Source organism: Neodothiora populina, assembly GCF_041146345.1.
Source record: "Neodothiora populina strain CPC 39397 chromosome Unknown canker_contig_14, whole genome shotgun sequence".
NCBI classification, from domain to species: Eukaryota; Fungi; Ascomycota; class Dothideomycetes; order Dothideales; family Dothioraceae; genus Neodothiora; species Neodothiora populina.
Window position 1 is genome coordinate 822947 of NW_027191408.1, and position 23880 is coordinate 846826.

A 23880-nucleotide genomic window follows, 5' to 3' on the forward strand; every position below is an offset into this window, starting at 1 on the left:
GGTGCTGGAAGCAAACAGAAGGACAGGATAAACACATGATTGGGATGCACTCACTGAATGGTACTAATGCGCTCTGTTATGGTTTGCGATACAGATTAATCCAGGTCAGGTATCACAGCAAACGGAGGTGTAATAGGCAGTTTGTAATGTGGAATGATGCTAATAAGGGAAAGACGATCTGGAGTGGAGCGCGAAGGTAGGACCTAATATTTGGGGGAAAGTGCGACTTGTCCAACTACGCAACAGGAATCATGGTAACCCTACTCGTTACGCCATGACGCAAGCGTCCCTCTCTCGTGCCCGGTTCGAAGGTGAAAGCTGGGCTAGGCTTCGAGCTACAACACACGGACATGGATGATGGCATATTCCCCAGTTATCTGTATGCGCTACGAAAGTACTGTGCCTTATGACTCGAGCTACAGTATCATAATCGGATGCTACAAGAGGTCAATTCAACAAGACCTGCTTTGGTAGATATACATGTTACAATCATCCAGATCTAGATCGCGTGCTATACCTTACACTCGCAGCCTGTGATCTAACCACCTTGTCCTCCTGCACGGTGAAAGCAAGCTCGCTCCTCCCCCTGTCGACGTTGCAAGTCACTGGATCACATCGTCCGAAAGAGGGTGCCAAGTAGGGAGTCATGTATCATGCATATATGAAAACACTAGAAGACAAGACAAAAATGATCCGACAAAAGAGAATTTGATTCAGTGAATGCTTCCTGTCTTTGGGGATTAATACAGACTAAGCGAGTAAATGACACAGAAAGAAAAGCAAAGAGACGCTGAGGTATCACAACTTTCGACCCAAGTGCTGCAAAGGCAAACCAGCCCACCCTCGTCCCCTGTTCAGCACCAGCACCCTGACAATGATGATGATGTAGATTAGTGACATTGTGTCTGTTTTTCCTGCCGGTACGCCCGCTCCCAGCACCAGCACCATCGAGAAGCTCACGTGTCGAGAGGCAGATTAAGCACGTAGGGAGAAGCCCTTTCTCTTTCCCTTCTCCTCGACCGGTCTGCCTTGCTCGATGCGCACCTTCTTCTCCTCCAGCTCTGCCCGCTGTCTGTCGAGCTGCTCCTTCATCTCCTTGTGACGGGCGTAGAGCTCCTCCTCGCTCTGCTTGAGCTTCTGCTCCTTCTCTTGCACCTTTTGTTGGAACACCATCTTCATCTCGCGCTCCATCTTCTCGAGCTTCTGCTCGTGCAGCGAACGCTCCTCCTCCTGCTTGGCCGCGGGGTTGATCTCCTTGAACACAGACGGGTCTTGCTGCATACCCAGCGACTCGAGCTTGTCGGATCTGTAATTTTCGTAGAGCGCATTGCTAGTGTGCTCCTTGAGCTCCTCCATGTGTGTTCGGATGAGCATTTGACGGAGCTTGACAAAGTCGCAGTGCTCTTCATTGTCGACTTCGATAATGCCCCATGGGTATTTGCGGCCTCTAACCTTGCGGCCCTCGGGAGTGGTCACTTCACTGTTGGCACCCACGACAGCGAAGGGAACCTTGGACATGATCTCGTTGTTCTCCGCAATCGTCTCTTCGTCGTCGTTCTCGTAGCGAGGACCCTCGAAGATCTGGATGCTGTGGTGTGCGATGTCCGCAAGAATCTAGGCACGAGTGTCAGCAAGAGGCTTTTCGTCAAGTAGAAGAAGAGGTACTAACACGCTGCTTGAAGGCGAGAATCTCCTCGTCTGTGAGGGTGTCCGACTTGGCGATGACGGGAATGAGGTTGACCTTGGTGTGTAGTCTGCGCATCACTTCGACATCGAGAGGCTTGAGTGAGTGACCGGTGGGTTGGATGAAGTAGACACAGGCGTGGATGCGGTTGTCGACAATGTTCATGCGGTTGACCTTGTTTTCGGCGTCGAGGTAGGCATCGAAGCGCTGCTCGATGTTCTCGACAATGGGGCGCCAGGACTCCGTGTTGTTTACAAAGTCACCGAAGCCAGGGGTATCAACAACGGTGAGGCGCAGACGTACGCCGTTCTCTTCGATGTCGGCGCTGATGGATTGGATGGCGACGGTGCTGGGCAGGAACTCGAGACTTGGCTGTTTAACTTCCTTTGGAGGGTAGAGCGATGTGTTGAAGAGGGTATTCACAAGCGTAGATTTTCCAAGGCCGGATTCACCTGCATGTCAGTGTTAGGGAGGAGTGAAAGATGGTAAAGGTATGATGACTGGGTTGAGCATTGTCCACGTACCAACGACCATAACGTTAAAGTTGAAGCCTTTTCGGACACTCTTGCGATGCCATTGGTTTGGGAGGTTGGCAAACCCAACGAAACCCGTAAGCTTTCTGCGGACAATGTTTCTCATGTCCTGAGCTGCAGCCGCTGCTGCCTTGGGGTCCTTTGATGAGACGGTCTGGGGAATTGGGCTGCTGGGTCCGAAAGCCATGTTGTTGCTGCGCTCAACGAGAGGCGAGGATGGCTTGCCATTGGGAGCGCCAGCTTGAGGGACAGGAGATGCGCGAGATGGCGGAGTGGGTGATACGCCGTTGCTAGCTATTTCCAAGGAAGCCGTGTCAGTACTTTTCTTGACTTTGTGCATCGTGTCCACGCTCGTTGGGCTCGAGACGTGACCCATTTGCGGCGTGTTCTCAGGCGCCAACTGTGCCATCTCGACTCGAGTGCTCATATCGACTCTGCGGCCGAAACAAGACTCGGGTGATACTGATGGGAGGCAGAGACTCTTTTGGTCGCGGTGATGATGAGATCTATGAAAGAAGAGGCGAAGTCGTGCAACTTACCCATGATGAGAAATGGTGAGTTTGATATTTGGCAGGCGAGAGCAGCTGGAGCGTTCTTTCTGGATTGAGATACGCGTGTCAGTGACGAACTTATCAGAGGAAGGAAGCTGCGAAGAAGAGAAGTGGAGGTTTATCGTCATGCTCCCAGCGGAATTGCAACGGGGGCTCATGCCAGCACAGGCAGAGGTCAGGTACAGGGAAGGGCACTCATGCAACTTCCTCAGGAACAAGGTACGTGGACACACCTTTGAGATACAGCGCACGCCCAGACAGCAGTCCTTGCGAGTTTGAAGGTAAAAGAAACAACGAAAATATGAAAACTAGAGAGCGGCGATCTTGTTGTCGTCTACTATGCTACAGCAGAGTATGGGAACAAGTGACAGTACAATACAGTACCTTTGGTGATGAACGAGAGGAACCACCCTTGGATGTCCACAGCTAAAGGGGTCTGGGGGATCCGTGCGTCAAATAATGTATGGAGATACGAATAAGTCTTAGAGTGTCACAGCCAGGGCCAAGGACTATTGGAGGGCAAATATCGGTTCTGACTTCGACAATTGCCTCCACTCTCGTCAAGAATACGGGGTGGGGTGTGCAAAGTGCCCTCTTGTTCTCACTAGGTGTGCTTCCTCCAGTCGGCCGCGTTTTGATTTACGCTGTGCGTGCGGCTTTCAATATCGCTACAGTATAAAATTCGTGTTGTTTTGTACCAACGGCGCTGCAGTGCACATCTCTTCCGTACCTGACGCGTCCAAGCAAGCGGAGGTACCTGGTACAGCAGGATTGTCTCCACGTATCACTAATCTGCGTTCGTGCCATGCCGTGGCCGAAAGGGGAAAAGCGTTCTGTCGGCACCCTCTAGCAGACGCCTAGCCCCTCCCTGAAGCACCTCATATTTAGACATGTCGTAAACGCTACTGGTGTATCGCGCTGTACTGGACTGTAGAGTGTCTTTATCTATATATACAGCAGAGTGGGTCGCGGTAAGTATAACAGCCTATCTTTCGTCCAGCCGTCCAGACACACGCCCAGCCAATTGAATATGCACAGCGCTGTCACTATACGCCGGCCGCATGCGAGTGTCATGCACGTGATGCTAGAATTAATACACTGTATATATCACCCCAGAACTGAGAATCGAGATCAAGCCAGACTGGTGAGAATGGCTGTCACCTGAGCCTTGTCGTACTTGACGTACTTGCCTCTGCCCTTGTCGATCTCATGATAACGATCCCAGTACCTTGACCAGAGAGGCTCGACCAACTTTTGGACGTCGGCACCCAGCGCATGCCTCACTTCTCTCTCCATCCTATACGTTTTGTGCTTGGCCACCATTTCGTCGAACTTGACGGTGAACATCCTGAAGTTCTCCTTGGTCTGATCCCTCTCCTTTGACGAAAGTGCTTTCACGAATGCATGGGAATCTGTGGATTGTCCTGTGCTTTGCGGTCGTGGTCCACGACTTGTATGCTGGACGTCAAGCAGGCATTTTGTGACTTCTGTCCAGCTGGCGGTGTACAACTTGATTGATTTGCGTCGTCGTTCCTCCAAGCCTGACTGCAGCCCACCCAGTACTTGCTGTAGCTCCGAGCTGCGGATCATGCGTTCGATGATGGCAATGTTGTTGACCATGAAGACCCCCTGTGATGCTTGGTCTTTGTGGAGCATTTTGGACTTCAACTCGAGGTTATTGAGCAGTGTGTCAATCATCTCGGTAGCGTAGTGCTGGAAAAGGATCTGGCCGTCTGCGCCTACATCGAAGGACTTGAGCGTCGGAACCGACCTGCTGGAGGCTGCAGCTCCAGGGGTGGACCAGCCACCGTCTCCCAGAGAGATCAGAATGGAAGTTAGAGGGGCCAGGAACGTCGTCATGTTCTGTAGCCTCGCCATGATTTCAGCAGTCAAAGGGAGCGCGGCTCCGTCGGCTGACAGTTGTGTGATACCTTGTACCTGCGTCCGTACATCTGCAAGCAAAGACGACAGAGATGACTTGGCCGTCTCACGTACGGGTTTTAGAGCGTCACCGAGCGCAAGCTTGAGCTCACCCGTTCTGTTCTCGAGCTCCAGCGATATGGATGACACGACTTCGATTATCTCGTAAGCCAGAAAGCAGTCCTTAGTCAGATGCTCCTGTATGTGACGGTTGAGGTCGCGCAAGGTAGAGGAAAAGGCATTGAGTGAGCTCTGGCAGGTCATCAAGAGGACCTGACCCCACTCCTCTCGAGCGAAGACGGGACAGATGCTGTCGAACTCGGCGATATACATGGCCTTGATTCCAGATGCGTAGGTACCGATGGCATTGTCGCCTCTCTTGTACAGTGCGTCTGAGTTTACTTTTCTTGCGGTAGCTATACAGGCGGCAGCCATATTCTGCAGACTCGCGGTGAGGTATTGACCACGGACATCAGCGTAAGTGCGCGCAATTGGCGTCCCTCGGGCATCTGAGCCGGTCATTTCTGCAAAGGAGGAGGAGACATGTGCATTCAGCGCGCCCAGTTGTGATGTTTTCTGTTCGGGGAGTCGTGGAAAGTCCAGGCCTTTGGTGATATAGTGGAGCGGCTCGACTGGCTGCACACAGTCCCGTAGCATCTCCCTAAAGACATTCTCTAGCTGCTGACTCCCCGTCTTCAAGAGAGAGTTCAGCTCGGTGATTGCTTGCTGGTTTGACTTGAGGTTAGATCGCTTGAGCTCGTGCAGTGCTTGATTGGTACGTTCGACGGAAGCAACGTAAACGTCGAGGCCGACCTGCTCTGGATTGGAGCGGAGGACGCGCTCCTCCTTGTTGCGCATGTCAAGAGGCTCTCTGATCTTGTCGATGGCGGATATCACGCGATCGATGTTCGAGTTGGTGGTCTGCAATCGTTGGGTGTTGCCATATATTGGTCCAATGGCGTCCTCGACCGTCTTTCCACTTGTTTCCAGTCTGTTCATCGAGGATTGGATCTTCTTGTTCAGGCTCTTGATCTTGCCCAGCTTGGCATACAGGACCTCTACTTCTGCGCTCTCCTCTGCATATGCTGCTCGCTTGGGACCTGCCATGGCGAGAGTGGAATGAAGGGGTATCGGATTATTAGGTATTTACTGTGGTATTATGGGCTGTCGTAAGAGTGCTAAGGCAGTAAGGTAGTAGAATAGTGACTGCTGAGGTGCTGGTTGGTACCAAGTCAGACAGCACTGCACGCAGCGCGGCAGTCAGTGTTGGTATCGGTATAGATATTGATACCTAAGACGCCTTTGTACGGCGGTCAATTAGATGCAGATGCAGATGCAGATGCAGATACAGGTAAATGAGTGATGGATGCCTGACCGACGCTTGGACAGGGCACTCACATGTGAAGCACGAAAGGGTGTATCTCCGTACTGTACACTCCGTACCCGCATGACAAGCGGCGCACAGACACAAGACAGGCAGACGGACAACTTCCGCGTCTTAATTTGTATGAGAAACACACCCAAATTAAGACCTTATAGTCCTTCCTACCAAGTAGTCAGTTAGACAATTTTACGTTCACGGCCTGTATCAATATGAATCTGAATGAAGCGCGGTTCTACTAATACTGAATGGACCCCATCTACCTCGCTGTCACCCTTCAAGTTCTTGCGCAATAGCGGACTAAGAAGATCCAGTGAGTGATAGCACGGCTAATTGCCGGCTTACAAGTGACGAGAAACTAACTCCTTTGTAATACTTGATCTTGGAACTTGGACTGGGTTTCGGCAGAGGCTCCGTCCCACAAATTTCCTGTTCCTGAATCGTGGCTGGCGCGAATCTCTGTCGATTGGCGAATCGCCCGCATCGCATTGACGTGTTGCTTGGTACGAAGGTATGACAAACAAACGTCACAGCTGCGCCGCATGAAACGAGTCCAGCAGGGCAGAGGAAAACAGTGCCAATTATCATCGCGAAGGCTTATTTTGTTCTTGTGCTCAGCATTTCACTTGATCTCTCATCTCTGTCCAGCAGTATTTCATGGTTCTTCTTGAAATGCACACTATATAAGGTCCTTGTATCCACATGCCGCTGACCTCCGCAAAGTCACTCGCGCGTCCCCTCGGCGCAACGGGGTAAGTTGGTATCTAGAGAAACAATGGTATTGTGAAGAGAGCACGAGCTTACTCATTACCTGAGGGTTGAAAGGCGCCTTGCTCGCCCCAGATATTGGACGAGAGGATCGCACAATGAGGCTCATGCATTGGATTTCTCGAGGCGATGCCGCGACCTCCGCCGTTCTTTGGCTGTGCTCGCGATCGCCGTTGCTGGACTAGGCTGCGCATCAACTTATATTGTCGACTATTACGCAGCCATCCACACCGAGGGCAAGGAGCGTCCCGAAGAGTGGGACCGCAAGCCCACAGTCATTGACCACAACACTTCCTTGAGAGAACGCCTGGATTTCCCGGCCCAGTCTGCGGGTCAATATGTCCAACACGATGCCGACCACTCGAGACCGGGTCAACAAGCACCGCCTCGGCAGACCAAGGGCCATCATGAACTCACCACTCAGGAAATGTCTACTTGGTCCAGGATTGTCGATTCCGTCGCAGCAGCGAAGGACTCTGTCGCAAGCAGCCTCGATCTGTCAAAGGCAGGGGAGAAACTGGCCGAACTCGTAGTGCCACGTTGGGTCAAGATATTGCCCGGCTTCATCACGAAACTGCAGGACGAGCTTTCAATGTCGCCTGGGTCTCTAGCCGAAGAGATATGGCGCGAGGCAAACGATCCCGAGTGCAACCCTGAGATTATATGGGATGCGCGTGTGAGAATTTCCGACTCACTGTGCGACGAAGAACAGAACTTCTTGCAGAAAAGAAGACACTACACGAAAACAGCCCTCGCTCGATATCTTGGAGTGCCCGAGCACGAGATACATCCTGACGATGTTCCGGTTATTGCCATGTGTGGATCAGGGGGTGGGTTGCGCGCGCTGGTAGCCGGAACTTCCTCCTACCTTTCCACAAAGGAAGCCGGTCTGTTCGACTGTGTGACTTACACGGCTGGAGTCAGTGGCAGTTGTTGGCTACAGACCTTGTTCTACTCGTCCATGGGACAGCAGAGCCACGCACGTCTTCTGAACCACCTGAAACACCGCTTGGATGTACACATTGCCTACCCTCCTGCGGCGTTGACCCTCTTGAGCAGCGCACCAACCAACAAATTCTTGCTTTCCAGCATCGTGGAGAAGATGAGAGGTGTTCCAGACGCCGACTTTGGCATAGTCGATGTATATGGACTTTTGCTCACTGCTCGCTTGTTGGTGCCAAAGGGGGAGCTCGGAGTCAGTGACTACGACCTCAAATTATCCAATCAGCGACGATACATTGACAATGGCGCCTATCCTCTACCTATATACACCGCAGTCCGTCACGAGATCCCAGAGAGAGAAAAAGCAGATGGCGCTATCCACCAGCCTTTGGCGGAAGCATACTTTCAATGGTTCGAATGGACCCCGTATGAATTCTTCTGTGAAGAGATGGGAGCCGGCATACCAACTTGGGCCATTGGTCGTCGTTTCGACCGAGGTCACAGTGTATGGAGGGAGACCGGTCTGGCGCTCCCGGAAGTGCGCATTCCATTACTGTTGGGTATCTGGGGAAGTGCATTCTGTGCCACCTTGTCTCACTACTACAAGGAGATCCGCCCACTTGTCAGAGGACTGACTGGATTCGGTGCCATCGACTCGATGGTCATCGAAAAAGATGCAGATCTGACCAAACTACATCCGATTGACCCAGCCAGCATACCTAATTTTGCCGCCAACCTGAAGGATTTGTTGCCGTCGACATGTCCGAAGAGTATCCACGACGCTACCCACCTACAGCTCATGGACGCCGGAATGAGCAACAATCTGCCCATATACCCTTTACTCCGACCCGGCCGGGACATTGATGTCGTCATTGCCTTTGACGCCTCAGCAGACGTCAGAAAGGACAACTGGATCAAAGTGACAGACGGATACGTCAAACAGCGCGGCATCAAGGGCTGGCCAATCGGCGCGGGCTGGCCGCCAGCGGAGGAAGACGAGGAAAGCATAAAGCAAGATCTCGAGAATGCGCAGGCCACAACCGAGCAAGAAGTCGACGCCAGATTCAGCGAAGCGCAGAGGAAAAGCGACGCCGCGCAAGAGGCGTCCATCGACAAAGGCCAGAAGACAGCCAAGCCTTCGGAGCTAGGCTACTGCACAGTCTGGGTGGGCACGATAGAAGAACGAGAAACAGACAGCAGCAAGCCCCTGCCCTCGCCCAAAGCCGTCGAGCAAGAATGGGAAGTGAAGCGCGAAGACGCCGGCATCGCAGTGATTTACTTTCCGTTCCTCGCCAACCCCAAAGTCGGCGGTGTAGATCCCATGACCTCGGATTTCATGAGCACGTGGAACTTCGTCTACACGACCGGCGAGATCGACAAGGTGGTGCAGCTGGCGCGGGCGAATTTCGAAGAAGGCAGAGAGCAGACCAAGCGCACGATCCGCGCCGTGTGGGAGCGCAAACGCAGCCAGAGACTCCAGAGGGAAGACGACATGGCGGAGATGCGCAGACGCACGCGGATGCGGAAGCTGGTGCAGCCCAAGGAGAAGGTCTATGGGGAGCATGGCGATCACTTCAGCTGATGATCTTGGGTTCTTCTCTTGCCCCTGCTCGTCGTTTTCATGTTTCAGACTCCATTCCATACACCCGTTGTAATCATTTTTTCCCCCTTCTTCATCATATCATCATCCAACGAATCCCACGACTAGACCAATACCAACAACTGCAAACCAAAACCCCCCCAAGAGTATTCCCTCCATAATCAATTTTCTTCCATCGATTGTCCAATTCTTCCGCTCCCTACGTGTGCTGCAACAGGACAGAAGAGGCACGTTTTTTTTTACGTTCTAGGTACATTACTTTTGATTCGCTGATTACATACATTGGTACTCGGGATCTCGTTATGGAAATAATACTAGCTCTTTCCGCCTGTACACCCCCCGCCAGTCAAGAGCCCGAAACTGGGGGCACTGGGACTTTACGTCGTCGTGCCGATGCGATGCTCACTGACCGCCATGTCCTCCTCGGCGATGCCTCTGTGCTGTAGGTTTTCGCCTCCTTCGCCTCCACTTCCTGCAGCCTGCGCAGAAGACGGGTCCTCGTTGGAAACAGCTCGCGAGCCACTTTCTCCGCTGACCCCACTGCTATCCCTACTACTGCCGCGCTCATCCTCTTCGGCGCGCTCGGTCAGTGCCAGCGCCTCCTGGACGCTCGACACGAAATGCGACTCGCCGCCGACCAAATCTACGATTCCGCTGACGCGCATGAGTCGCCATACTTCGCCCTCGGGTCGTCCTCGTCCCGCCGCGCCGCCTCCTCCTCGTCTCGAGTGCAGTCTGCTGAAGAACACGCGCGTGCCTCTGTCGGCGTACCCCTGCACGATCTCAAGCAGGACCTGACTCGCGGCAGGGTCTAGGCCCGTGACGCCGTGGACGTCGAAGACGACGTTGCGGTTGTGTTCTTTGCTGCGCACCGAGGGGAGCGCAGGGTGCGCGGAGCTGGTGCCGTGGTTTTCCAGCCGGCGCAGTCGGTCTTTTAAACTGCCTGTGTTGGCGAACGTCAAGGGCTCCGGGATCTTGACGATCAGGCAGTACGGGATGGATTCTAAGCCGCCGAGCTCGGCGTTTTCGAATTCGGAATTCGTGCCTGGTACGCGGCCGAGGATTTGGATTCGCGGTCGGGTTGAGTGGCGCAGGAGACGCAGGAGGGAGAGGCCGATGCCGACGGCGATGCCGATGCGTAGATTCCAGAAGAACGTGGTTAGGAAGATCAGCAACATCAGCGCGAGTTCCGAGTAGCCTGATATCTTCCAGAAGAAGTGTAGGTCGTGTGGCGCTTCTTCTATCAGCGAGTAGGCCACTACTGAAATCATGGCGGAGAGCACGCCTTTCTGTTTTTGGTGATGAGTCTTGTCAGCTTTTGGGTTGTTGTTGTTGTTGTTACGCACGAGGAAAGGGGATCATGGCGGCAGATGCGCACTCACCGGAATGTAATAGAAATAGGGCAATAGGAACAGAGTGCAGAACACGGTGATGAGCGACAGGAAGACGCTGCTCATGGGAGTCTTGCCGCCAGTGCTGGCGTTGACTTTACTCCTTCCGTACCCACCGAATGCAGGAAGAGCCATGAATAAACCACCGAGTATATTGGCCACGCCCAGTGCGACGAGCTCGCGGTTGGCAGACACTGTCATGTCCTTGATTCCATCTGCCTCTTCGGCTTCTTCTTCTTCTTCCTCTCCATTTTCTTTCCGTACTTTCACCACGCTCCCTGGGCCAGTGTTGAGACTCTTGGCAGCGACGCTGGACTCGAAGAAACCCAGGAGAGCAATGAGAAAAGAGGTCGAGAATGCATCGGTGACATGTTCCATCATTGATGGCTTGAACGGAAAGCTAGCTTTGAAAGGCTTCCCTTCGGCACGAATGTCTCCGAGAATATCAAGGCCTTTCTTATCCCATTCGTAGCGCCAAGCGAGTACTGCAGAGAAGACAACGACAAGGAAGCGGTCGGGAAAGTAGGCGACACTGGGCAATCTCGGCTGGAGTCGACGCTTGAGCTCGCGGAACACCATGACGATGGCGAAGGCGCCGAAAGACACGGCACAGGTCAGACGATGAGCGTGAGAGCCGTTGTTGACGAGGAAAATGATCTTGTCCATTGAGCTACCGTGAGCTGCTCCTCCAGCGTGTTCTACCAATGCGCTGAGGCCCATCTCAGGAATCAACTGATCGACCAGAATCACGATTCCGATGGCACTGATGAAGCCTCGAAGGAACGGACGACTCAATACACTGTCTAGGAAGCCCAGCCGGAAAAGTCCAGCCAAGAGAATAATCGCGCCGGAGATGCCTGTGACCATGCCGGCAACCTTTGTGTTCGCATCGATGTCCCAGTCCTTGTGCTTGCCGCGGTTGATGTTTTCTCGTACGACCTGGCCTGTCAAGAGAGATCCTGCTGCTTCGGGGCCAACGACCATCTGGGGACAAGTACCGAAGACGGCATATACGAAAGGATTGAAGACGAATGAGTAGAGGCCATTGATGGGAGGAAGGTGACCAAGGTTTGCGGCGTATGATAGTGACATGGGGATATAGAACGAGGCCATGGTTAGGGCTGCTATCAGATCACCACGAACGTACTTCCAGCGGTACTGTCGAATCCAATTCGTCACAGGGAGATAGTATCTCAGATACCTGAATGACGCGATCAGTACCTCCTGCGATTTCTGGTCCAGGGTGTTTGAAAAGCAAAGACAATCGACATTGACTGAATGGAGGGCTATATACATACATTGCTCTGTCATGCTTGACTCCATGTCTCTTGGCCAGCCATTGGGTGGTACTCGTGTGTTGCCCAGGACCGCCCAGCAGTCCGTCCGTGACAGCATCGCCGAGCAGAGCATGCGGGCTCACACTGCCGCTGCCAGCATCATCCAGAAGGGGGCCTCCGAATCCATCATTTGAAGAATCATAAGTTTCCATGGACGCTATGCTGCCATAGTTGCGTAACATCCCAGGACGGAAGAAGGAATAGCCTTCGCTGTCATCCTGGGAGAGACTGCGGTAGTGTTTACCGAAAAGTTTGGCGCGTATAGTGGGTATGATGCCCCTGACGGAAGATTTATCTGACTTGGCCGATTGCCGATCCGAGTCTGCGCCAGACGAAGTGTCTAGACCAGCCGGTGGGGGTAGAGTATCCCATTCGACGTCTTTGCTGGCAGACGACGGCGAAGAGGCAGTTCTGGTCATTTCCGGCGACGAAGGCGTGTGTGACTCGCGCAAACCACTGGGGTGTAGCGGGGCGTGAGCATGCGATCGCGGAGACGTCGTTCGCGACGACCCTTGCGACGGAGAGCCGGGCATTTCTGCTGTTGTTGGGCTTCTTCTTATCCTCCGGGTCGCATTCAGCGAGGGGTTTGGACGAGGACTAGAAGCAGACGAGATGCACAACTTAGGAAATGATAAGACGAAAAGATCAGAGGACAGGATTTGACATCAACATGCCGATTTGGGACAGTGCAAGGCGGAGGTTGTGATGGAGAGAAAAAGATATGGAGATATGCGGGTTGTATATTATTTCCTTCTTCCCCCCCACAAGTTTTTGGGATTGTAATAATTATTTCTTCGGGCGCTGGTTTGTTCGTCTTTTGCCCGCCGCCGGGGGCTTGATGCGCACCTACCGTTTCTGGTACCTGTACGGAGACAAGCACCTACTGTACTCCTCCTGGTCCTGGTCGTGGCGCCTGGCTCACGTCTGTGTTGGTCGCGAGTTCAGCGGTGTGAGTCAGAATGAATACTAATCAGTCGAAAGGAAAACAGGCATAGACTCTTCTCTTCCGTCAAACTCAATCCATTCGAACAAGGGATCTGTGAGAGAGTCAGAAGGTCCCGCGACGGTGGGTCACACGGAGAAAGATGGATCGCCATTGGCTGGAAGGTTTCACAAGAGGGGCAACCCAAGCCACGGTTCCTTAAGGTACAGTGTTTCCGACGCACTGGGGATGCTTATAATTACAGGCTGACCTTATAGGGTCACTTGGCCCTACAATACTGCAGGTCGGGTTGTTCTAAGCGCTGCATTCATCAAGTGGTCGAGATCTGAACCGCCGCAGGGTATACGAGCTGCTCAAGCATAATATGCATCACATTGTGCATACCCCGTCTCTAAGGCTTACTGTAACTGTTGCGTAGGCAAGGCAGCTGGCATAATCCATTGTATGGTGTACAAGGAGCTGTGAATATAGATATAGACGTCATCATCACCCTCAGAACTTTCTTGACACAGATGCTGTACATGTACAATATCGCACTGCACGATCCACAAGACATTTCTGTAATGGTCTTTTCTCCTGCAAAGGACGTTCACAAATCAGACAAAATGACTCTCAACCCATTGACCTTCCCTCGACCGCCCCTCATCGCCTCAATCAACAAACAGATCCTGATCAAGTTCCGCGGTCCAACAGGACCCACTATAGCGTCTACGAATCATGCACAATGGATACTAGAGACCCATCACCCACCCACTTATTACATACCACCTTCAAGCATTTCCATTCCTTTGACCAAATCACCGCACAAAAGCTATTGCGAGTGGAAAGGGGTGGCGACGTATTTTGATTTCGTCACGCCCGAGGCAAGGAAAGTGGAGCGGCGAGCTTGGACCTATGAGGAGCCGAGCAACAAATACAAAGATCTGAAGGACTGGGTGTGTTTCTACGCGGACGAACGATGGGAATGCTATGTCGGCGGCGAGCTGGTCGAGCCTCAGCCGGGGGACTTTTACGGGGGGTGGATGACCAAGGATGTGATGAGAGAAGGCGTCAAGGGCGCGCCTGGCACGAGAGGATGGTGAAGGGTGTCATGTACCAACAGAGCGCATGGCAATCAGAGGATGGTGACTACAGCGTGTCATCATATGAAGTCCGCCGTGCCGGACGCTACTGTATGGCATCAGTATGATATCTACATGTACCGTATCTTCGTGTATATCAGTTGCAGAACAGACACTGGTCGGGACACGGACGATCTAATGTCCGAGTGAGTGGGAGGACATTAGTGGATCGGGCCGGAGTTTAGAACAGACAGTACAAGCATCGTCATAATCGCCGGCGTGTCGCAGACCAACATGTACTGTACTGTACTGTGCTTTGTGTGAACTAAAGGTATACCTTATTTATCCTCTCGAAACGCCACCTTGGAAATGGTTCAAAAGGTTGTCGTGCTGGTTCAATACTGTTGCCTAGGGATATAATCTCTTTTCCTCTCCTTCTGTATCCAACATAGGTATCTTCTCCTTCTGTTCATCTCTCAAGTGCTGGTCAAGATAGCCCCTCTTCATCCGTGCTGTTTGAGCGCTGCTCATCTCCCTGCCTCTGGTGTAACAAGAACAAGACCACTCTGTTCGGCCATAAGAAAGTCTCCCTCTCCTTCCACTTTCCACTTCCGTTCAACCACGACTGCGACAATGGCTTCCGCCGACTCGGATTCAGAGTACCGTGGCCGTACTCAACAACCAATGCTTGCCTCCCAACGCGCCAAAGCAGATAACCCAGATGGCGCCAAGTCGCTGCCTAAATCCGCCTATTTCCCCTTGGGTTACAAGGAAGGCTTCAGCCAATGGGTCAGTAGAGAGTAATCGACGTTGTCTTGAAGGATGCTAGAACTAATGGCCACGAACAGTGGGCGGGCCTGACACCTGCTTCCACCGAAGACCACGTGCTATCCTTCATCCCCTACCTTCAAAAGCCGCCGACTCACACGCAAACCGGCTCTGCGCCGCCGTCGACTTCTGCTTCTTCTGCTTCTTCTGCTTCTTCTGCCCATGTGAACAGCTCTCCGGATCGCGAAGCCGCCGCTGTCACAACCTCGGGTGTCTCCGACCCCTACGGACCGCGTCAATGGCACTCCAATCTAGTCCAGCTGCAAGGCAAGGACCGATTTCTAAACGAGTTCTCCGTCGAGCGATTAGGTGAGCAGGTTGACAACAATCTTGTCATGCTGCACGGTTATGGCGCTGGGCTTGGCTTCTTCTATCGCAACTTTGAGAGTCTTAGCAGGATGGCTGGCTGGAAGTTGTACGCTCTCGACATGCTGGGAATGGGACGCTCATCACGACCCTCCTTCAAGATCCACGCCAAGGACCGACAGGACAAAATCACAGAGGCAGAGAACTGGTTCATAGATGCTCTGGAGGAATGGAGAATCAAAAGGGGCATCGATCGCTTCACGTTGCTGGGCCACAGCATGGGAGGTTACATGGCGGTGGCATATGCGCTCAAGTACCCCGGACACCTGAACAAGCTCGTCCTCGCCTCTCCAGTCGGCATTCCCGAGGACCCGTACGCAGTGAACGCAGACATGCCCGAGCCAGGAGAGTCGACAATGGTCAACGAGTTCACCCAAGACAACCAAGACGTCGTCAACTCCTCGAACCCCGACCTGCCCTCCTCGGCCAAGACCGGCGACGACAACAACAACTTCCTGAATGCCCGCTCGAAGCGTGAAGCAGCAGCAGAAACATCAGGCAAGCCCCCTCGCAAGCCCATGCCCAAGTGGCTCACGACCCTCTGGGACGCCAACATCTCGCCCTTCTCCCTCGTCCGCTGGTCCGGTCCGCTAGGCCCCCGTCTCGTCTCAGGCTGGACAAGCCGCCGCTTCTCGCACCTCCCAGCCGAAGAATCGCAAGCCCTGCACGACTACAGCTACTCTCTGTTCCGCCAGCGCGGCAGCGGCGAGTACGCACTAGCCTACATCCTCGCGCCGGGCGCCTTCGCGCGCAGCCCTCTGATCCGCCGAATCCACGGCATCGGCCGGCAATGGCTCTCAGGCGAAGCCGCGCCCCACACGGCGCCACAACCAGACCAATCCGACCGCGTGCCCGCCTCTGCGCTCGCCCATCGCGCGCGCGAAACAGGCGTCCCCGTCGTGCTCATGTACGGCGAAAACGACTGGATGGACGTCAAAGGCGGGTACGCGGCGGCGGAAAAAATCCTCTCCGAGAAGAACAAAGCGCTGCAGAACGCCAGCGACGAGGAGAAGCAGAGGGAGAACGGAGACGCGAAAGTCGTCGTTATCAGCAAGGCGGGCCATCATGTTTATCTTGATGGCGCGGACCATTTCAATCAGGTCATGGAGGGCGAAATGAAGGACGTCGAGGTCAGGGAGAGGCGCTTGGGCTTCTTGAAGTAATGGTTCTTTTTTCCTTGTTCCAATCTCTTGATAGACCACGTCTTTCCACCACCATGCCGTTCGGAGCGACGCAAGAACGACTAGGTTTCCTTATCCCATCTATCACGGGGGTTGCCCGTGGGTGGGAAGATGCCAGGCGCCGAAAAGGGGGCGGCGCAGGATCATCTTGAGACGGAGAGGCCAGCCAGTCACTGGAAAAGGTACCTACCTCACGGCATGTCGCATTGCCACTAATCAACACTTGGGTATTATGGTGTATAGAGACGAAATAGATGCATTCACATACATGTATGAGCAGAGCATACTCTCTTACTCTTGCCATTACCGCCTTTTCCTTCTCTCGGGACCTAGCAGTACGATGACTTCACAAGTGTGTATGTATGTGTGTGTACAAGAGGCATGACTGGTGGAACCGAACTTGGACTGTGGTACAGATATATACAGCTATTTCTATTCCTTTCTCTTTGCGTATAATTTACAAAATGGTCCCTGTCTCTGAAAGAGATAGGCAAGAACAAAATCTCGTTCTTTTTCCTCGTTCTCTTCGTCTTCTGGAGTGGTGTCGTCGTCGTGTCGAGTCACTACATATATACATATACACACTTCTGCTTTCTCTTCTCTCGTCCTATTTGTGCTCTTCGTGCTCTCCTCGATTCGTCCTATTTTGACCTCTACTCCTTGCCTCTGATCAACCTCTGCTGCAAGCGATCGTACACCTTCGGCATACTCCTGGCCGCCCTCCAAGTCCTCGGCGCCTGTTCTCTGATTTCCCTGAGAGTGCCCACGTGTCTGAACGCCTCTTCCTTTCCAGCTGCATCGAGCGTTGTCTGGCGTCCTCTGATGAGCGCCGCTGTCGAGCCGCTGGCTTCCAGACTGCGCAGTTCGAGGAGCGCGCTGGCCAGGTATACCATCGTCTTGTATTGAGGGATCAGCGTTCCTGGAGCGCGGTAGCGTGTGCTAATGCTCTTGTTTGTGCTGCTGCGCGGGGCGGCTGTGGCGTCGTCGTCGTCGTCGTCGTTTTCGCGTGAGGGAGAGTCTGTCGGTGATGTGTTTTGCTCCTCTTCGCCATCCTCGAGCGTCGGACCGGTGCGACCGCGGAGGTATTCCACGCCTTCCCGGAGCGCACTGTCTTTGGGCACCACTCTCTTGTTTGAAATCACACCAAAGCGCGCTTTGATCCATCCAGGCCAGTTGTCGATGAGATATTTTTCCATCAGAGTGAAGGCCAGGAGAGCTCGTGGAGGGCTGGTGCGACACAGGTGCACGACAAAGGCGTTCCAGGTCCTGTTGTCAAGCTGGTAGCCCAGCGATAGAAGCGATGAGACCAGCTCTGTCGTGGAGCTGGCCGCAGACTCCTTTTGCGAAAATTGCGACGCTAGGTAGTAGCGGAGAGGTCGGCTGAGAATAAATCGAGATCCAGACGGGATCTTGGGTCCAAGCGCAGCATCTGCGTCTGACTTGACAGCAGCAGACCTTGGTCTCGGACTGGCCAAGTCAGCGTGCGACTTTCGCAACGCTTCCGCTTGTGATCTGAGAAGGTGCCAATATCTGTCCACCTCTGCGTATTCTCCATTCCGGAAATGCACCGACATCAGAGCGGTTATGAGTCTGACAGGTTGTGCAAGCTCCGTCGCGCCTTCCAGCTTTGCCCGCTTTGACATGTACGTCTCACAAATCGACTTGGCTGCATCAAATGCACGTCTCTTACCGTGGATAAATACCAAGAAGTCGGCACTCAACAAAGAGACAGGGGTCTGTCCTCTCAAGCCATGCCCTGGGTGGTCGATGCTAGGCGGTGACCTTTCCGAGTTGCAGAACCACTCGAAGTCTTTCATGACATCTGTCAGGGGCTCACGCACATCTGAACCAGCGTACCTCAAGTCACCGCCCTTCATGCTATGCTCGTGCAGCGCTTTTGCTTTCAGCTGGGCAGCTCTTGTGCTACCAGTGGGCCTGACCCTTGCGGATCCCATGTCCCTGGCGACGTCTAGAGCGTGACTGTACATGCCCTGATTGACGTAACCGGCCATCAAGATAGCATAGTGGAAGCCAGAGGGACGAACATTATTGCTACGCATGACGGTGCGGACAATCTTTCGAGCCGCGTCGGTCTGTCGGTAAAAACACAAAACTTGAATAAGGGCGCCGTACGTGTTCGCATCTAGCGGGATCCCTTCATCTTTCATGCGACGGTAGACCAGCATAGTAGACTCAATGTCGCGATTGAGGGCATGGGCCGTGAGGACGCTATTGAAACAAATGGTAATAGGTCCATCAGCCTCCCCCTTTTCCACAAGCTCTATTGTCTCCTCTAGTACTTTGACTGCCGATTCAACATCATCATTGTTGACATGGGCAACGACAAGACTGTTGAACATGTGAACTGTCGGTTTCAAATCGTATGTTCTAGCAGTCTGGATCAGATTCGTGGCGCTGTCAACGTCACCCTGCTTGGCATAGAGATTCAAGACCGGGCCAAAGGTGTAGGCGTCCGGTTTGATCTTGCTGCGCAATAGGTCTCCAAGTGTTTCGACAGCTCCAGCGAGATCGCTAGCTTCCTCGTAAGCATGAAGGACAATGTTGTAGCAGCGTAGATCCGGCTCAACGCCGTAGTCGGCTCTGATGCGATGCAGCTGTCTTGCAGCTTCTATCGGACGGGCAAATCTGGCATGAACATAGACGAGCGGCCATAGTCTTCCAGAGTCCTTGAGTCCCTCCGGGTGCAGCGCCAGGTACTTTTGAGCATACTGCTCTACCACGTCCATGTGGCCCAGTCTGGCCATGCAATCCATGACGACAAGAAGAGAATTGTCGTCCATTCGCTCATGGAAGCGCTCCATGTCACGCTGATAAGTCTTGAGGTCGATATACTTGAAACCCGAAAGACGTCCTCGGATGGCTAATCTTTGGTCCCTCCAGAACGTGATCAAGCGGGCGAGCATATATCGAGAGGGATTGAAGTCGGAAGACTCCTGGTAGCGTTTGTAGGCGAAGGTGATCAGTGTCGAAACGTCTTCGATGGCAGCGCTCGTTCCTGTCCAGGCAAGCTGCAAGATGAGGTCCTCGTATATGCTTCTCGAGGGCAATTTCAAGGAAAGAAGATTTCGGAAGAGGTTACGGAGAGATGATCGGAAAGAGGCGCCTTGTTGACCCGAGGCTATGAAAGCTGGACTCTGTATGGCAAAGCGGATTCTGGCGCGCCAGATGGGTTCTATAATGCCCAGGAACCTTCTCCGTTGGTCGGGATCCGAGAGCTCCATGTGATATTTGGCCAAGGCCAGTATATGAGAGTCGAGAGATGGGTCTGACGCCAGCTTTTTCCATAGTGCCTTCGGCGGCGACGGCAGGAAGGATTCGTGGATTTCTAGCGCCGTGTCCCACCGCTCATTGGAAATGGCATGAAGCATCATGACATCTGCGCCACAGACGCGATCGGGGAGCAGCATCCGGGCCTGAGAGTGCAGCTCTTGAGCTTCATGCATGTGGCCAGTAGCGATATATGCAGAGATGACAGCGCGGTAGACTTCATCTGATCTATCTTCGGTGGGTAGACGAGAAAAAAGTTGGAGTATATATCGCTGGGAGGAAGCAGCAGCAGGCAGTTGACTCAGCCATATGAGCAGACGGGCAATGAGCTCCGGATTCTGTCTCTCGCGCTCTTTGAGGGTGTGAAAAGAATCCCAAGCTCTTGTAGCGGTAGCCTCGGAGTCCGGAGCGGCAGCAAGTGAAGCCAGAAAGTTGGACAGTTCAGGAGGGGACGACTCCGTGGATGAGTGTGACACATGCATCTTGTCCATGGGCGATGGTCTGACTTGCGTAGAGGCGGTCATGGAGGAGTAAGTGCGTAGGCCGTTGGTGGAGGCTTTGTGAGCGGCTCTCCGGTCCCATATGCGGTCTAGATGAGAGGCGGAGACTCGGCTCATGTAGGCCAGGGTCTGGGCCGGATAGAGAAAGTCCAGGAAGGGCGGCTCTATCGGCGGAACGGCAGGTTGTTCTGCGTCTTGCAACAAGGGAGGACAGGTGGAGGAGAGAAAGAAGGCGGGCAAATCAATGTCACCTGCGGCGTGGTGCCAGAAGTTTGAGTGCAACAATCTCCGACTCTTGGGCGCACGTCTCTGAGCGCGCAGCGAGAGGCGTACTCCACTGTCGAGACATGCTGACGCCCGCTCTAGCATGCCACGATTCCCTTGTCTTGCTCTTCCTCGTCCACTTCAGCTACTCCCTCCAAGACGCCGCCTGCTTTTGAGGAAACTTTGTTCGGCGTCCCTTGGATTCGCTTGCTTCGAGCGGAATGCTTCTTCCCGGGCCCAAGTGTGCGCAGTGCAGTGATCAATTCAGTGAAGATGACCAGGATCCGGCCAAGAGGCAGCGGAGATTGATTATTGACGCCGTGACAGGAGTGACAGAGACGGAAGTGGTGATGTTTTGACTGCACTCATTCCCCTTGGCCTCTTTTTACCATGGACAAGAGCTGGAATTCGTTGTCTCGCTAGAGGGTGAATGACAGAGACACGGGACGACCTGAGATATTTAAATATTAATAGTGATAAAAAGTTGGCGACAGACACATGCTCTGGGCGGAGGCGAATGCAATGGACGAGATTCGAGGCGCTACAAGTACAATTTCTTTGACATCAGCACTGGAACAGAAGGAAGCACTGAAGCTTTACACTTGCAAGGGCAATCACGACCGACCATTTGTCTCCCCGAAGCGGAAACAAGGCTTGGCATGACCGATGACCGCAACTTCCAGTTCTTGCCTAAACCCCACCATTTGTCCAAGTCGCTTCCTGCCTGAACTGGTATATTGTACAGTACTGTACTGTACCTGCTGTATCTGTACTGCAGCAGCAAGCTCATCAATATAATATAATAATAATTATTGTGTCCTTCCACTGACTACTCGCAACCACCACGAACAGTCAGACATGGACATCACTTCTTTCACCATAGGCAGCCGCGATGCCGCCCTGCTGGTTGGCGACTACAATGCATATCGCAAGCAGCTCTCTCGTCAATTGCTGGCCGTGAGGAAACGTTTGGGTCGCTCCACTGCCAAAGGCGCCAAATACACCAACAAGACGACGGTGACCGCTGACGACATATCCAAAAACATTGAGGATGCCCACCTTCTGCTGCTCTCCACCGAGCGTGCCTGGGCGCATGCCATGCAGATCAAGTCTTCGCACTCGGAGGATAATGCTGGCAAGGGAATCACAGGCCAGACACGCTCCCACATCATTTCGAGACTCAACAAGGCAGCCAAGATCGCTGCTTCCTTCCTTGACGCTCTGAGGGATCGCTCTGTCTCTGGTGCCACTGACACGGACTTGCTCGAGGCCGAGGCCTATCGCGCATACCTCTCTGGGTCAGAGCACTTCGAAAAGCAAGCCGAGGGTCAGAGATCCAAAGAGGCGCTGGCTGCTGAAGGAAGATGGGACATCTGTCTGCGTGAGCTTGCAGTCGCCCGCGTCATTTACGCTACACTGTTCACTGCCACAAACAAAGATATCTTCCGTGAGATTCTTGCGGGCACCGTCGATCCTACCATTCGCTATGCCGCATACCAGGCTCGTCTCCCCCGCTCCGTCGCCGTCTCGTCAGTCGCCTTGCGCTTCTTCCCCAGAGATCGCACCGAGCTTGTGAGTCTGCTGCAGAGCGTTGATGCGAACGCCCTTAGCGAGCAGACTTCTGCTGCAGGTGAGATGGCCTTCTTCACTGCGACAATGTGGAAGCGTCGAATACTGACAATCTCCAGCACCCCAAAATCTCGGCACTGGCGACATTCCCAACACCATCCAATGGCGAGGCAGGACTGCCAACATTGTCGACGCTTCCATCGGTCAGGCTCTTGCTACTGTGGCCGCAGCCGAGCCCAAACTCAACTCCTTCCTATCTTCGTCAAGTAAGCCAGCGACGCGAGAGAAGGCTGCCGCCTACGATGAAGTCCTGATCGCCAGCCAAGATGCCGCCGATGCCACCCGCCGCGCCATCGAAGAGCTGGAGAAGGAGGGCGTCGACGAGGGCGATGCCAGGATGCAGGACCTTCGCGTCACCAGTCTTGCTGTCAACTATGCTCTGGTCAGCTGGCGTGTGGGCCGCAATCGCGCCTTGATCGGCAGCGATGATGGTATATCTTTCGAGGACAAGAAAGCCAAACGCGCCAAACGTCAAAAGGTCGACTCGGAAGAAAAGGCACCGAAGGAGGAGGCTAGAGGTAGCAAGCTTGCTCGTCTACGCGAGAGAATTGTGCTTTACGATGCCACCATTCAGAGCATAGAATCCATCAAGGAACTACGAGGTGCCATGAGAGACGAGTCTTTCGTACAAGAGATTGACGGCAAGCGCGCCTATTTCCAGGCTCTACGGTATGTCTTCTGACTTTTTCTTTTTTTTCTTTTTTGTCCAAATAACAGCATCTCTTACTGATGCTCGTCCAGATGCCTGAACATTGCCGTCTCGCACGAGCTCATGTCTAACCACGCCAATGCTCTCGCACTCGTCGCTCGCGGATTCGAGTATGCGACACAAAGCCTCAAATCTATCCCGGCCGACGCACCAGAGGTCACGACGGCGCCAACGTTAGATCTCACCAAGACTCAAGCGCAGGAGTTGCAGACCAAGCTCAAGTACCTAGTGTATCGCACGCAGGCACTTGTCGACCTGGACAAGTTCCACGACAATGCCGCCATTGCAGCATCGAAGAACATGGCATCGGCGGCGCCTCTCGTGCAACGGCTCACCGAATACCCGACGCCGGGTGTCAACGTCGACTTGCAGAATCTTGTGACTTACCCGCCCAAGATCGAGCCAGTGCCGGTCAAACCGTTGTTCTTTGACATTGCGTGGAACTACATTGATTACCCCGGAAGAGCAAAGGAGGAGGTGGAACAAAAGGCGCAGGCGAACGGCGGCGCAGAAGTAGAGCAGCCGCAGGAAGACACTCCGAAGAAGAAGGGTTGGTTCGGCTTTGGAAGGTAATGGGATGAAGACGTCTTTTCGAAGAGCCATGATCTTGTTTCTCGCCACACTAAAGAGTCGCAACGATAATGCTACTTCGACTTTCCAGTGAAACAAAGCAAACCTCGGATATGAAGATGAGCCATGCCATAGGAAAGTGCAGCCACAGCTTGCAATTGTATAATATTCAGATCATAGTGGAGGTTTCTGAAGTTGACTTATTCTGCTGTCTACACTCATGTGCCCGTCGACGAAGTGCAGCAGGCCCTCTCGACAGCAGACGAAAAATGTCACACTATATATGATCATGAGAGATCGGATCAATGTGGCTTCACTGTAGGTGGTTTATCCATTGAAAGCACACAAATTGGTGGTGGTGAGTGCATGGCGTCAGCGAGCGGGGCAATGCACAAAGGCATATTTCTTGCCCCGGGCACAAAATGGATTGATTC

General features: G+C 53.4%; 8 protein-coding genes across 10 annotated transcripts; 4 read left to right on the top strand and 4 right to left on the bottom strand.

Annotated features, from left to right (window-relative positions):
- Positions 1–975: 975 nt before the first annotated feature.
- Positions 976–2760, bottom strand: AAFC00_002228 (uncharacterized protein; the record flags this gene model as incomplete). 3 transcript variants are annotated; one of them, XM_069341520.1, is made up of 4 exons in its annotated part: positions 976–1614; positions 1670–2136; positions 2209–2511; positions 2757–2760. In XM_069341520.1, the coding sequence occupies 4 exons, from the start codon at positions 2758–2760 to the stop codon at positions 976–978; spliced, it is 1413 nt and encodes a 470-aa protein (XP_069201602.1). The 3 variants fall into 3 exon arrangements, with proteins under 3 accessions (XP_069201602.1, XP_069201603.1, XP_069201601.1); XM_069347991.1 differs by lacking the exon at positions 2757–2760 and having other exon boundaries at positions 2209–2626; XM_069347990.1 differs by lacking the exon at positions 2757–2760 and having other exon boundaries at positions 2209–2593.
- Positions 2761–3899: 1139 nt separating this feature from the next.
- Positions 3900–5795, bottom strand: AAFC00_002229 (uncharacterized protein; the record flags this gene model as incomplete). Its single annotated transcript, XM_069341521.1, has 1 exon — positions 3900–5795. The coding sequence occupies one exon, from the start codon at positions 5793–5795 to the stop codon at positions 3900–3902; it is 1896 nt and encodes a 631-aa protein (XP_069201604.1).
- A 976-nt stretch (positions 5796–6771) lies between these two features.
- AAFC00_002230 (uncharacterized protein) lies at positions 6772–9361 on the top strand (the record flags this gene model as incomplete). Its single annotated transcript, XM_069341522.1, has 2 exons — positions 6772–6821; positions 6895–9361. 2 exons carry the CDS (start codon positions 6772–6774, stop codon positions 9359–9361), a joined length of 2517 nt encoding a protein of 838 aa, XP_069201605.1.
- Positions 9362–9756: 395 nt separating this feature from the next.
- AAFC00_002231 (uncharacterized protein) lies at positions 9757–12640 on the bottom strand (the record flags this gene model as incomplete). Its single annotated transcript, XM_069341523.1, has 3 exons — positions 9757–10668; positions 10762–11971; positions 12069–12640. 3 exons carry the CDS (start codon positions 12638–12640, stop codon positions 9757–9759), a joined length of 2694 nt encoding a protein of 897 aa, XP_069201606.1.
- A 1015-nt stretch (positions 12641–13655) lies between these two features.
- AAFC00_002232 (uncharacterized protein) lies at positions 13656–14132 on the top strand (the record flags this gene model as incomplete). Its single annotated transcript, XM_069341524.1, has 1 exon — positions 13656–14132. The coding sequence occupies one exon, from the start codon at positions 13656–13658 to the stop codon at positions 14130–14132; it is 477 nt and encodes a 158-aa protein (XP_069201607.1).
- Positions 14133–14744: 612 nt separating this feature from the next.
- AAFC00_002233 (uncharacterized protein) lies at positions 14745–16468 on the top strand (the record flags this gene model as incomplete). Its single annotated transcript, XM_069341525.1, has 2 exons — positions 14745–14900; positions 14960–16468. 2 exons carry the CDS (start codon positions 14745–14747, stop codon positions 16466–16468), a joined length of 1665 nt encoding a protein of 554 aa, XP_069201608.1.
- Positions 16469–17139: 671 nt separating this feature from the next.
- Positions 17140–20643, bottom strand: AAFC00_002234 (uncharacterized protein; the record flags this gene model as incomplete). Its single annotated transcript, XM_069341526.1, has 1 exon — positions 17140–20643. One exon carries the CDS (start codon positions 20641–20643, stop codon positions 17140–17142), a length of 3504 nt encoding a protein of 1167 aa, XP_069201609.1.
- A 753-nt stretch (positions 20644–21396) lies between these two features.
- AAFC00_002235 (uncharacterized protein) lies at positions 21397–23449 on the top strand (the record flags this gene model as incomplete). The annotated part of the gene is made up of 3 exons (XM_069341527.1): positions 21397–22168; positions 22227–22836; positions 22909–23449. 3 exons carry the CDS (start codon positions 21397–21399, stop codon positions 23447–23449), a joined length of 1923 nt encoding a protein of 640 aa, XP_069201610.1.
- Between the last annotated feature and the right edge of the window lie 431 nt (positions 23450–23880).